The 12,394-nt window shown below is 54.6% G+C and overlaps 4 protein-coding genes across 4 annotated transcripts; 2 read left to right on the forward strand and 2 right to left on the reverse strand.

Moving 5' to 3' along the window:
- Window positions 1-477: 477 nt before the first annotated feature.
- On the forward strand, window positions 478-3,453 carry COL26b_008803 (uncharacterized protein; the record flags this gene model as incomplete). The annotated part of the gene is made up of 4 exons (XM_053181550.1): window positions 478-657; window positions 697-1,072; window positions 1,133-3,333; window positions 3,391-3,453. 4 exons carry the CDS (start codon window positions 478-480, stop codon window positions 3,451-3,453), a joined length of 2,820 nt encoding a protein of 939 aa, XP_053034436.1.
- An 858-nt stretch (window positions 3,454-4,311) lies between these two features.
- On the reverse strand, window positions 4,312-4,999 carry RPS8A (ribosomal protein S8A; the record flags this gene model as incomplete). Its single annotated transcript, XM_053181551.1, has 2 exons — window positions 4,312-4,868; window positions 4,936-4,999. 2 exons carry the CDS (start codon window positions 4,997-4,999, stop codon window positions 4,312-4,314), a joined length of 621 nt encoding a protein of 206 aa, XP_053034437.1.
- Window positions 5,000-6,523: 1,524 nt separating this feature from the next.
- Window positions 6,524-8,103, reverse strand: COL26b_008805 (uncharacterized protein; the record flags this gene model as incomplete). The annotated part of the gene is made up of 9 exons (XM_053181552.1): window positions 6,524-7,041; window positions 7,097-7,158; window positions 7,211-7,332; window positions 7,387-7,412; window positions 7,464-7,638; window positions 7,694-7,761; window positions 7,815-7,851; window positions 7,902-7,921; window positions 7,977-8,103. 9 exons carry the CDS (start codon window positions 8,101-8,103, stop codon window positions 6,524-6,526), a joined length of 1,155 nt encoding a protein of 384 aa, XP_053034438.1.
- A 3,521-nt stretch (window positions 8,104-11,624) lies between these two features.
- Window positions 11,625-12,145, forward strand: COL26b_008806 (uncharacterized protein; the record flags this gene model as incomplete). Its single annotated transcript, XM_053181553.1, has 2 exons — window positions 11,625-11,971; window positions 12,025-12,145. The coding sequence occupies 2 exons, from the start codon at window positions 11,625-11,627 to the stop codon at window positions 12,143-12,145; spliced, it is 468 nt and encodes a 155-aa protein (XP_053034439.1).
- Between the last annotated feature and the right edge of the window lie 249 nt (window positions 12,146-12,394).

Genomic DNA, 12,394 nt, shown 5'->3' on the forward strand with positions numbered 1-12,394 from the left:
TCCATCTGCGGTGAGGCTCAGCTTCGATTCCCCGTAACCCATCTCACCCAGCCAGAAAGAAAGAAAAAAAAAGGGAGGGAGACGCCTACCTACCGTAAAGTGGCTATCAACCCTCGACCCTCGAATCCTCCTCTGTCCTTTGACTCTCAACTCACCCGTCGTCCTGGCAAGCGCAACGACACAAAACAACACAGCACATCCCCGCGAGCACCTCCTCTGCACCCCACGATACACAACAAAAGCTGTGTCCTGCAGCCTGCACCTTGCCACGAGTATTCTTCAGCAGCAGCAGCAGCACAGACGACACAGTGTACATTGCCGTTGCCCAGTGCTGGACCCCATCTCCATGGCCACCGCCTAGTTTCAAGTTCGACCTTGACCCGAGGACTCCCCAAAACCGCTGCACTCCTCCACGAACCTGTCCGAATACCCCAAATCGCGGTCTGCGAGAGTTGACCTGCAATTCTCGACGACACCATGTCCCAGCCAGACGAGCCCGTCAAGTCTCCGATCACGGCTACCAAGGATAAGAGGCTATCGATCGACTCCGACTCCGACTCGGACAAGGAGAATGTAACGCCCCCCGTCCTCCCTCCAGACACGTCCGAGCCCTTGGGGATCCTCTCGGGGCTCCTGCCGTCGCAGCGGCGCAATCCAGTAGGACATGGTTGGCTGACACTGCTGGAATAGTCACAGGATGACTTCGAAGACGCCGTCGTCGATGTCGCTGAGGTAGCCGAAGTCGCTGAGGTCGCTGAGGTGCGCTCCCTTACCACGAGGACGCCTTCGGTCTCGAAAGCACCGCCCACCGAACCCCCCACGGAGCCAGAGTCCCCGAAAAAGGAGGCAAAGGAGGCAAAGCAGGCACAAGAAGAGGACAGCGAAGTTGAAGACGACGCACCCCCTACACCTCCGAAGGACGAGCCGATAGTCGCAGACGACCTCAAGAGCGATGAGGAAGATGTTGAAATCAAGCGGAAGCCTTCTCCAGTCTCCCACCGACTTTCCAATACCTCCAATTTGGACAATGTCAATCTCGACGACGACCACACCGCCGCCCCACAGGAGCCAGGTGCGTTTGTTTCGTCGCATGAACTGATTGACGTGTGTCAATATGCTAATCTTAATGCAGCGCCCAAAGCCAGTAGCCCTCCTCCCCCTAGAGTGCCATCCAAGAAAATATCAATAAGCAGCATCACTGGCGCCCTGCCCTCCATGCCATGGTCGCCCCCCGCCGATCCGTCTCCCGCTAAATCTCCTATTGCACCTGCTGCACCCCTGCCGCAAGCCGTTCCAGCTCCTCCTCCTGTCCCCGTATCACACCCAGGTCCTCCGACAAGGAAGCTCACCAGCCCCTTCGCCTGGCTGTCACGAAACAGCGGCAGCAAGGAGAAAGAGACCTCCCCACCGCCCGCCGCTTCGCCTCGACGGAATACTGCCAGCTCCATCGCCACGTTGACTAGCAATCCTGAGATGATGCTCAGCAGGCTCGACGAAGAGGAAGGTGACGGCAAGCACGGTGTGGCCCGACACAGCTTGAAGGATCGCTTCAAGATGGTCAGGATGCGGGAAGAGGCAGGCATTACGCTTGACGATGACAAGACGCCCGTCCCACCGCCAAAGGGCCTCGGCCTGTCCACACCTCCCGCTCAGAATGGTGATAAGGAGCTTGGGGCAGAACCGCCCAAGTCGCCTCTGCCAACAACACCGAACCCAGCATTGGCCCCCGGGACAGTATCTGGAGTATCGGCCGGTCCCTCTGACATGCCCGATGCCCAAATTGATTGGGACCTGTGGCAGTCGGTGGTGTACGAGGGTCCGGCCGTCGTTGCTCGTACGAGCGCCGAGGATTTGAACAGGGCTATCGCCACTGGTATTCCCAGTGCCATTCGAGGAGTAATTTGGCAGGTTCTGGCGCAGAGCAACAGCGAAGAGCTCGAGATCATGTACAGAGAGCTCGTTGCCCGTGGTACAGACAAGGAAAAGAACAGGAACAGCAATGGCACCCTCAGCTCGGGCAGCAATGGTACCCTCAGCATTCAGAATGAGGCAGTCAACTCTTCCGCCTCATCCATCCACTCGGAGCATTCAGCAGTCAACGGCAACGGCATGCCTTCGCCGAACGAGAAGAGCGCCGAGGCCATCGCGAAGGCTCAACAGGCCGCGACGGCAGCCAGGCAAAAGAAGCAAAAGGAGGATGCTGCCATGATTCAGAAGCTGGAAAAGACCATCCGACGCGATATGGGTGCGCGAACTAGCTTCTCCAAGTACGCTGCCGCCGCTGGGCTTCAAGAGGGCCTCTTTGGTGTGTGCAAGGCGTATGCTCTATACGACGAGGCTGTTGGCTACGCTCAGGGAATGAACTTTTTGATCATGCCCCTTTTGTTCAACACGACGGAGGAGGAGGCCTTTTGTCTGTTGGTAAGGTTGATGAACCATTACCACCTGCGCGACCTGTTCATCCAGGACATGCCTGGTCTGCACAAGAACCTCTACATCTTCGAGCGTCTGCTTGAGGACTTCGAGCCTGCTCTGTACTGCCACCTTCGCCGTCGCAGCATTTCGCCTCACCTGTACGCAACCCAATGGTTCCTGACGCTCTTCGCATACCGCTTCCCTCTGCAACTGGTACTGCGCATTTACGACTTGATTCTGTCTGAAGGCTTGTCGGCCATCCTGCGGTTTGGCATCGTTTTGATGCAAAAGAACGCTGCCAACCTGCTGGCCATTTCGGACATGCAGCAACTTACCGTCTTCCTGAAGGACAAGCTCTTTGATGCTTACATTGACCACGCGCCGAGCGCAGGAAGCATTCTGGAGAATGGCTTCTTTGGCAGCTCTAGCGCCAGCCAAGACAAGGAAGTCTACCGTGCCGACCAGCTCGTCAGGGATGCCTGTGACGTCAAGATCACACCCGAAATCTTGAAGGCATACACCGCGGAGTGGGAGGAGAAGACGAGGACGGAGAAGGAGCGCGAGCAGGAGCTTGAGCAACTGCGTAACGCCAACATCAACTTCGCCGTCAAGGTGCGTAAGCTCGAGGAGCGTGTTGAGGCCTACGATAGTGAGCAAGCGGCCCTCGCGACCGAGCTTGTCCACACCAAGGTTGAGAACGAAGAGCTCAAGGACGAGAACGAGAGTCTCAAGGGCCAAGTCCGCGAGCTGCGCAACGTCATTGAGAAGCAGCCGGAGGAGCTCGAGAACGCCTGGAAGCTGGAGAGAGATGATCTCATGAAGCGCAACGCGAACGTTCACGAGGAGAACCAGAAATTGGAGAAGGAGTTGGCAGAGCTGGAGGAGGAGCTTGTACAAACGAAGATGCAGTATGCTGAGGTAAGCACATTCCGTTCGCATCCACCCTATTCTCGACGAATGCTGACCACCGTCCAGATCAATTCTCAACATGAGACCCTGACACGCAAGTGGACGGACCTCAAGCGACAGTTCGCCTAGAGTGATATGCCGATATACAACCCTGGCAGCCCCAGAAGCAGAGTTCATTGAACGTCTTAATGTACAAAATTAATGATAGCTTCCCATGAAAATGGGGTTTCGTGTGTGTTTGCTGGCCCAACGCACATCAGGGCGGCAAGCTTGGTGGTGGCGGTGAGGAACCACGAGCTGAGAAGCGGCGGTTGTTCATGTTTGATATCCCACCAAACGCACAGGAGACAACAACAGAGAGTAGTAGGAGCAAGTCGAGGAGAATTACACATGTCGGTCAATACATGTCCTGACACGGAGTTACAGTTGGAGCCCACAGACCCGATTTTCACGTAGGGTGCCCTTGCTAGGAAAAGGGAAGCAGGGCCGCGCAGGGGAGGCAACCGGCCAGGTTCTGGTGCAGTTTCTCTATACTTAGACACACAAGTTACAACATCATGCACAATACATACAGAGACAACCCCATGGAACATCACTGGCAGAGATTTACAATGAGTGGACACGGAGACAATGTGAATGAAGCTCAGGCGGGCAAAAACTTGGTGGTATAGTCTTTTTGAGTTCTTCCTAATAACCCAGATCCGTCCGTCGGCACGGTTTGATATTTCCCGAGCCTACTTTCGCTGTAGACTGATTGACGCCCCCTGGATGCTTTTTTGACCAGACGACGTTTTAAAAAAAACCTCTTGAACACCAAGAACAACCGTTGCCCGATAAAAACGTTGTTTTTCATTCCCGTTACACGTGGCTCTTTCGTTAGAGAAAGCCACGGGGGCCATCTAATACAACCCAAGATTTTTGTTTCATTCCATCCCTTCCCACACCACGGTAAACACCATGCAAGCCAACTTACGAGGCGCGCGACGTTTACTTGTGGAGCTTGCGCTGGTAGAAGGCGAGCTCCTCACCCTCGAGGATGTAACCGTCGCAGCGGCCGGACTGGCCGGGGCGGGAGGAGACGACGGCGTACAGGCGACCGGCCTCGAACTGCTTCTCGAGGGCGTTCTCGACCTTGCCCTGGGCGGCGTAGCGCTCGGCCTGCTTCTTCTCGACGGACTTGGACTTCTTGACCTCCTCAGCCTTCTCGCCGGCGGCGGCCTGCTGCTTCTGCTGGCGGCGACGGCCGAGGGCCTGGCCGTAGTGGGCCTCGTACCACTGGCGGAAGGGGGCGGCATCGATCTGGACGACGGCGGACTTGGTCAGGGTGTTGGTGCGGACGAGCTCGTTGTTGGAAGGGTGGTAGGCGACGCCGATGACACGGGTCTTGCGGGTGCAGCCCTCGGAGGCCCAGGCGAAGTTGCCGGAGTCGAGACGCAGGGCGCGGTACTTGTGGTTGCCGCCGCGGGTGCGGACCGTGTGGACTCGCTTGGGGCCGATACGGGTGCTGGCACCCTGGCGACCGGCCTCGAAAGCGCGCTTCTTCCCTGTTGGACAGAAAGGTCAGAACGCATGCTTGGTTAGAGCATACGGGCTTTCGGATGTGTTACGCACGGTAGTAGGCGCGCTTGGCACCGGAAGCGGAACGCTTGTGACGGGAATCTCTGGAGATACCCATGATTGCTTATGCTGTTCGGAAGATGGAGGGGTTAGCGACTGTTTTTCCTTCTTGGTGGCTGGGATGACAAAGGAGAGCAGGAGGGAAGAGAAGGGGAGAGAGAGAAGTTGATGATGCTCGCCAGGGAGATATCGCGAATTCGCCTCGTGATCTTTTCTCGCAGGAAAATGTTCGAAGAGAACCGGGGAAATCGAGATATATCGCAATTCGCTTTTGCGGCCTGGCGCCTTTTTCTCTTCGTTCTCTCTCGTATGTGTGTACGATCGTCAACTAACCTGATGGTGACTCAGATGGCAATCGGTTGTTGGCCGTGGGGTGGTGGTTGTCGAGGTTGTCGGGGATGAACTTTTCGTAGAGTTTAGGACGAGTGGGAAAATTCGACATAATTGTGCGGGCTCGCTAGCTCCATTTCGCCGTGCACGGACCATGCTAGGGCATTCTGGTTCGACCGTTCATTGGTTTGTCGGTGTAGATGGGTCTGTCCTCGGTGAGCGCTATCGATAACCGTAGTGGGGCAAGTTGACCCTTGCCTACATGCCAGACCGAAGTCTTCACCGTTACTGAGAGAGATCTTAATAACCCTCACCTGCTTGCGCTTCTACAGACGACTTCGGAGGGTTCTGTTTGCTCCTTGGACGACTCAATTTGACAAGTCTCTTGCCACCAAGCGGCTATCGTAAGCTTCTCCACCGTGGCATGTGAAATTTATACTCCTCGAGCCCCCGCCAGCACACCTCAACCTCGAGCAACGGGCAGATGCTACCTCACTAGCCTCATCTATATCCATCACACATGACGAATGTGATCTCGCCGGCTGTTTGATCAGAATGACTGCAAGAGGCACTCATCTCATGTCTCGGAGATTTCATTCGATTCTCGTTTGTCAACCAATGTTTGAAGCAAAGAAAAAAAGGGGGCTGTGGAGGCCTTCCCGTCGTTTCTGTAACACCAAGCAAGGCGGATCAAGACATCAAATCCGAGCCGGATCCGGGATGTGTCTTCAAGCAAAGCAGCCCGGCCTTCGGAGGTTGTGCGCACTTTGGCCGAACGGAAAATCCGGGCTTCCATCTCTGCACACCACCAGACTCCACACCGCAAGAGTCGGATCTCTCAAGCATGGACTGTGTCAAACTCGTTCTCTCTAACGGCTTGACAGGCGAGACATTGCATGCATACATCGGGCACATCCCAAGTTGGGTTGAACCGCTTACAAACGCCAACAGTTCATGGGAGTGATCAATCGTCTGGTCAGTTCTTAGAGGGCGGAGAGTTTGTGTGAAAAGTTCCAAAGAAGTGAATTTGGCCTGTTCATGCAGGCATTGAGTGTATCGCGCAGCGACTCCTAATATAGGGCCATAGGTCAAGCCAAAGTTGGCGAGCCCGTTCTTCGCCAGATGATGCTGTTTTCTATATACATTATAATAACCGTCAAATACGGCCATGCGTATGTACCAATTTTTGTTTTTGCGTCAACTAAAAGGACCCGCCCATTTCGTCGCCCCGACGGGCGATGTGGTATCAAAATCAGTCGTCCGAGATCCACCCCGTGCCGTTGTGAATGTTTCCTCGACTCTTCCGCCTGGCCATCGGCCTGCCGGCTGGGAAGTACGGGTCCATGACGTCCGGTGACGCTGGCCTGACCTCTTGGTGGATGTCGTTCTTCACCTTGATGATGCCCATCTCCACGCTGTGTGTGAGCGAAGGCTTGTCGAGGTCTAGGGGGAGTATGTTCTCCATGCTCTCCGTGTTGGTGCGGGTGCCGCTGCCGGTGCCGTAGGAACTCGAACTTTGAGAAAGTTTTCCGAAACCTTGTTTTGCCGCGCCGCGAGCGTATGCGTTTTGGGCGAGGTACGGCTTGGAGCCGCCTATTGTGGTTCGCTGGTTGGCGTAGTAGTTCTTCGAAAACTTGCCCGTCGAGAGGCCGAGAGCCTTGTTCAGGGCGGGGAACTTCGAGATCAACGGTCGCAGGGAGGGGACGCCAGAGCAGATGATGAGGGCGCAGACTTCGACTTCTGACCAGAGCAGGGGATCGGCAACCAAGACTGAAATGGTTAGTTTCTGTTCCCGGTGTTTCTGAGGAACGGAAATAGTACTCACAAGTGACGTCTTTGTCGAACGCATTGATGTAGCTGACTCTGATGACCGAAATAATACAAACCCTTGACGGAGTTAGATCTTTTCCAGTCTGGATTGGATATGGAAAGCACTTACAGCAAGCCCAAGGAAAGCATGAAAATCACACCACAGCGCTTCGCCATCGGCAATTGCAACTTCCAGATGGTGGGAATCGGTTGGACGAAAAGCACCAAATCCGTCAACAATTTGATGGCAAACTGGAGGAAGTTAGCGCCATAAGTCAGAGATATTTGCAATGACAGGAGACTCACAGCTGAATAGTAGAATATGGTCAAGTCTAGGCATGTCCCAGGAATAGACGGAGTCCAAGCTCTTGGTATGGGATTACATCTAAAGATGACGACTGCTGTCTCTTCGATGCCTTCCGCAAGAAGCAAAATCAGGAGAAACTTGTTGATTCTCTGGTACATCTGGTCGGGAAGTAGCCGCAAGTAGAGAACGGTAAATGACATCTTCACCGTCACAAACGCCCAGATGTAAGTGAGCTGCGTGACGACTTGTAGCTGTGCACACCATGTCAGCGGGACGTCACCAAAGAAGATTATCGGTTGCCCTAACCCTCAAAAACTCTGCAAAGTCTGATTTCGACACGTCCTGGAAGTGTGATCCCAAGCCGACGTTGGTCACTACAAGTTGTGTTAGTGGAAATCAACTGGGAAGTACGTTCCTTGAGACTCACTGGCAAGAATTGCACCGCAAAGAGCCATTGCCAGCACCTATTTCTGTTAGACGACATCATTGATCAAGGGCTTTTGAAGCATCTTACCCAGCTAATGATCACCAGTGCTGCCAACTGTCAGTGATGATTCTCGAAAAGCTTTAATCGACAACAGGAACTTACTGTCATCCCACCCGACACTCCTCAACAGCACACTCCTCACGCATGTTCTCATCACGACAGTAAGCGTGATGAAGGTCATCAGCATGATGGTCACGCTCGCCGTCTGGCCGACCTTGTCGTCCGCCATGTTTGATGATGAGGGTTACACTGCAGGCCCAGAATTTGGTGTTCCTCTTGGAATGGATCTCGAGCGGACGAGAGCGGGGGGAACGGGCGGGACGGTAGTTTATGATCCAGCCCGCACACAGAAGAACGGACTGACAAGAGAAGAGAAGGAGTCAGGATGGTCCATGACTGACAGGTGGTCCCCTACGTATGTACTGGGCGGTGGTTCGAATGCATTGAGCAGACACAACAACGAATGCGAATCCAGCACCCGGCCCTTCAACTGCTGTCTGATCTCTCCAGCGATGCTCCCAGTCTGGGTTGGTCAACATAGTCTGATGAAAAGAGATGGTCTGGACTGCCCATGTGCAGCCGTTCCACGGGTCATGCGTGCGCCAAAACAAGGTGTCGGGTCGGGTGGTGGACGACGAACCGGAAGGAGTTTGGACAAGGACCGCATGTGAGCAAACGTCGTTCGACAGCAACGATAGCAACCCGGGTCGAAGCGTAGGCTTTCCGCGGCCACACACAGTTGAGAGGATTTACTTGCGAGCCCCTTGCCCGTGAGGTTAAACTTCCAACAGCCAAGTTTCATAGTCCAAGGGCTGGTTGATCGACGGTAGGGAAGACCGTCTAGAAGATCGGGCTCTGCAGCAAGATGGGCCACACATCTTGAGGATCTGAGAGCCTGATTGGCAGAACGAAATGCGACAAACCCAACGGCTTGAACCCGCCGACGGGTCGACCTTGCGAGAACCCACAGGGGAATCCGGGGAAACCGAGCGGGGTCTCAAGCTACGCGAGTACATTATGCACGTCCGACGTCCTGTTGTATGTGTGTGCGTATTGCCAGACCGTGCTCTACCCGTCACGGAAATCCAGAAGAACTTCGAGAACGTCTGCGTTTGCCTGCCGATTGCACAGATGGAGGGAGCCGCCCATGACTCGTCCGGACATCGGAACAGAAACATGTGTATCTAGACAGACCTTGCTCAGACCGGCCAGTCAGCCTAAAGCCTCAAACTCTGAGAGCTTCCAATAGCCTGGCACCGGTGGTGCATTCCCGTGATCCAATAGCATTTGATTTAATTGACCGTACATCACTCGAGAATTCGGTATGCTTGAGCTGCAATGGATGTTGCTTTGCCGTGCCGTAGATGCTTGCCTTCTGCTAGCTGCGCTGGCGGCAGCAGACTACAATGCATTGACATCACGCAGCCAAGCCGCTTCGGGGAATTCTGGCCATGTTTGTTACCAGGCTGCCGAGCCTCCTCGTCTAAGTCCTCCAAACGCCGACCAAAGGCCACGAGTTGGCTATGACATACCAGTCTGTGCGTGCGGATTGATACTCCCCGACGGGAAAGAGAGCAATTCGATGCCAACTAGTCAGGCTCATCGTCCATCGCGGACACGGGGACGCAGACAAAGAAACGGCGCTTCAAACTGCTTCATATTGCCGTCTACGAGGGAACTTGCGCTCCTCCCCGAGCCGTGGGCTGTGTGTTGACGTGCGGCTTGCCCACCCTTAGAACTGTCGAGAACTGCTAGCGCACCCGTCCAACATGCCGCGCCATCACTTCGCTCCGCGGGGCTTACGAGAAGGGCCGCCTTGATGACGGCAGAATGTCGGCGATGAATTGCTAGTGAGTATAACGGCATGTGGGAAGAATGTACTATCCACCTAGAGTCGCGGCGTGTTGTGTGCCAGAGGGATTTCGTGTGTTGGGTTTCAGTCTTTTCGCTTACGCCGTGGTGAAAAGCGATGGCCTCGGGGGAGTACCGACGTCGGGATTGGAGGTTCGAGTAAGCGCCGTCACGCAGGTGCGCTAATGATGGAACAATAGAAGAGGTGGCATACCCTCCACGATGGCATCGACAAGAGAGGGATTGCTTGCAGAACAGTTGACGATAGACAGCGAGTGTGAGTGGTTCTAGGAGGGTTTGATCAGTTCAACTTCAAGAGCAAGGTAATGGCTGGTGAGATAGCTCCGCATACTGTGAGGCACCATTTCTGACTCGTCGTTTATTTGTGGACGAAGCGAAACTCATCTGAAGATCCGTGACGGGAAACGTTGCAAAGGCCCCATAAGCCGCTAAGTGCATTGTTACCGCAGCCAAGATCTGGGAAATCCGGTTGCCCAGTGAGGGATCATACGAGATACGAGCCTTCTCAATCACCAGATCCGCCGTTTAGCCATGGGACGGACGCGAGGGAAACGCTTGGCCCCTTCTTGCCAGGTGCCGCTTGCATTCTCGCCATATATGTCGAAGGTTCCTCATGCAAGTTGCAGCTGGCGGCGATTGAGCGGCAAGTCAAGGCGCCGCGGCAATCAAAGTTTGGTTGTTCTTGAGGACGAGTGTCGGTCGACAGGTGAGCTCAGAGAAGCAACGTCAGAGTCAGGACATCCGCACGTGGTGCGATCTCAACCCAAACTCAAAAGAGCCGTGTCTTGGATGGGACAAACAGGGCCACCAACGCAGATTGTCCGATGAAAGAGCGACTTGGGAGACGGAAAGTCAATTGTCGCCTTGCCCAGATATTTCTGGGCTGCCAAGTGTGATCACCACAGACATCTGAACCTAATATCGAGGGTTGGCCGGGAGAAGGTTCGGAGGTTACGCAACAGCAAGAGGGAATGAAGGAATGCCATTCGACCTGTTGGTACGGAGGGTTGCGTTGGTTGGTTGTCGCGGGTGCCGCATTCCCGATTGAGTAGGAGACGAGGTGGTGGCTACCCTGAGAAAGGGTCCTCTTGGCAGAAATCCGACTCGTAGATGGATGGCGTGCTTCACTGGAGGCCTGAATGCCCGAGGCGTGACGACGAGGGAGATGATTGCCTGGATGCTGACGACAGAGGTAGAGAAAGAGACAATAGCGACAACTGACGACGACGGCAATAGCAATGGTGAGACAGTCGATGAAAACGACAACAAGAAGGACCGAGTCGAGGCTCGAAGCCTGCGGGATAATTCTGAGGCTCCAAATCAATGTGCGACAGCCACGAGTTCACGGCAGCCACGCCCCACCCCTCCAAGTGCAGCAGCGACTGCGAGGCGATCGTGAGGGTGCCGAATGGGCAAGTGCGCGACGGATGGGAAAGTGAGCATGGTGTTTTGAACATGTTCCAGAAGGAGCGAAGTTCGCGCCAGCCCCACCCACCACCCACCGGACCCCATTCCTTCCCCAGAAACTGCAAGGAAACCTCGGAGATTTACCCGATGATCTTCCCCCCACCAGGGTTCCTTCCCGCTGCTGCGTCTCACTGATACGTCCAAGGCCACTTACACGGAAGGCACGCATGTGAGGCGAGTCGACCTGCCACACCACACGGCACCCAACGTCACTCGTCTGCGCGACGTCGTTGCTGGCCGGACCTCACCTCACCTCCAATCAACAACCTACAAACAAACCAGACTCACACAAACCATCCTCGAAAACCTACCTACGAGATATCCTCGGTTGCGTTCGTCGTCCTTTGCCTAAGTAATTGTTATTTTCTGCCTTTTGCTTCAGTTCGCCCTACTACCTAATAAACCGACACAATGAAGTCCGCCCTCGCCCTCGCAGCATTTGCTCCTCTCGTCGTCCTGGCTGTACCTCCAGCCTGTCTCCTGGCTTCTCTTGAACAACAAGGCGTCCCCAGCGGAGTAGAATACATCTGCGAGGTTAAGCAAAAAGACATGCTGGGTAACCTGACGGTCACTTGCAATGCCGAAGATCTCAAACCTGCCTACGAGAGCTTCGCCTCTACCTGTGCGCTGGTTGGCATCGATGTGGCCGGACTGCCTGCGCCATCTTCATCCTCTTCGCCCTCACCTACTCCGTCTGCCACCAACTCTGATGCTTCCAGCGTTCCTCAAGCCACGGGGGCACCGTCCACAACCATCTCGTGAGTACAGGCCTACGCCAGACAGCCCACAGAATGACATTGACAATGACCAGAACACCGACTGCTAGCACTTCGAAACCTGCTAGTGCTGCCGCTGCCATTGCACCTCACGCAGTCCTCTTTACAATCTTTGGTCTGTCGACTACGGGTCTCTTCAGCATTGTCTTCCTGTGAGGGGGGCATCAAAAACGTGGAACCACAGCACACGCAAGATCATTCTAAATCGACAGACTCAGCTAGTGGGCATCAGTACACAATGTAAAAACAAGCTTGGGAAAGGGAAAAAGCATGGTGTTGGGGATCAAAAGGAAAAGGGCACGTCTATCAAGCATGAGCATAGCACTGGCGTTACGAGGGGAAAACTGTACGAGTAACCTGAAATTTTACTGAATTGGTATCTTTCCTCCTCTATACCAGGCCGAG

Source organism: Colletotrichum chrysophilum, assembly GCF_026319265.1.
Source record: "Colletotrichum chrysophilum strain AFK26 chromosome Unknown scaffold_80, whole genome shotgun sequence".
NCBI classification, from domain to species: Eukaryota; Fungi; Ascomycota; class Sordariomycetes; order Glomerellales; family Glomerellaceae; genus Colletotrichum; species Colletotrichum chrysophilum.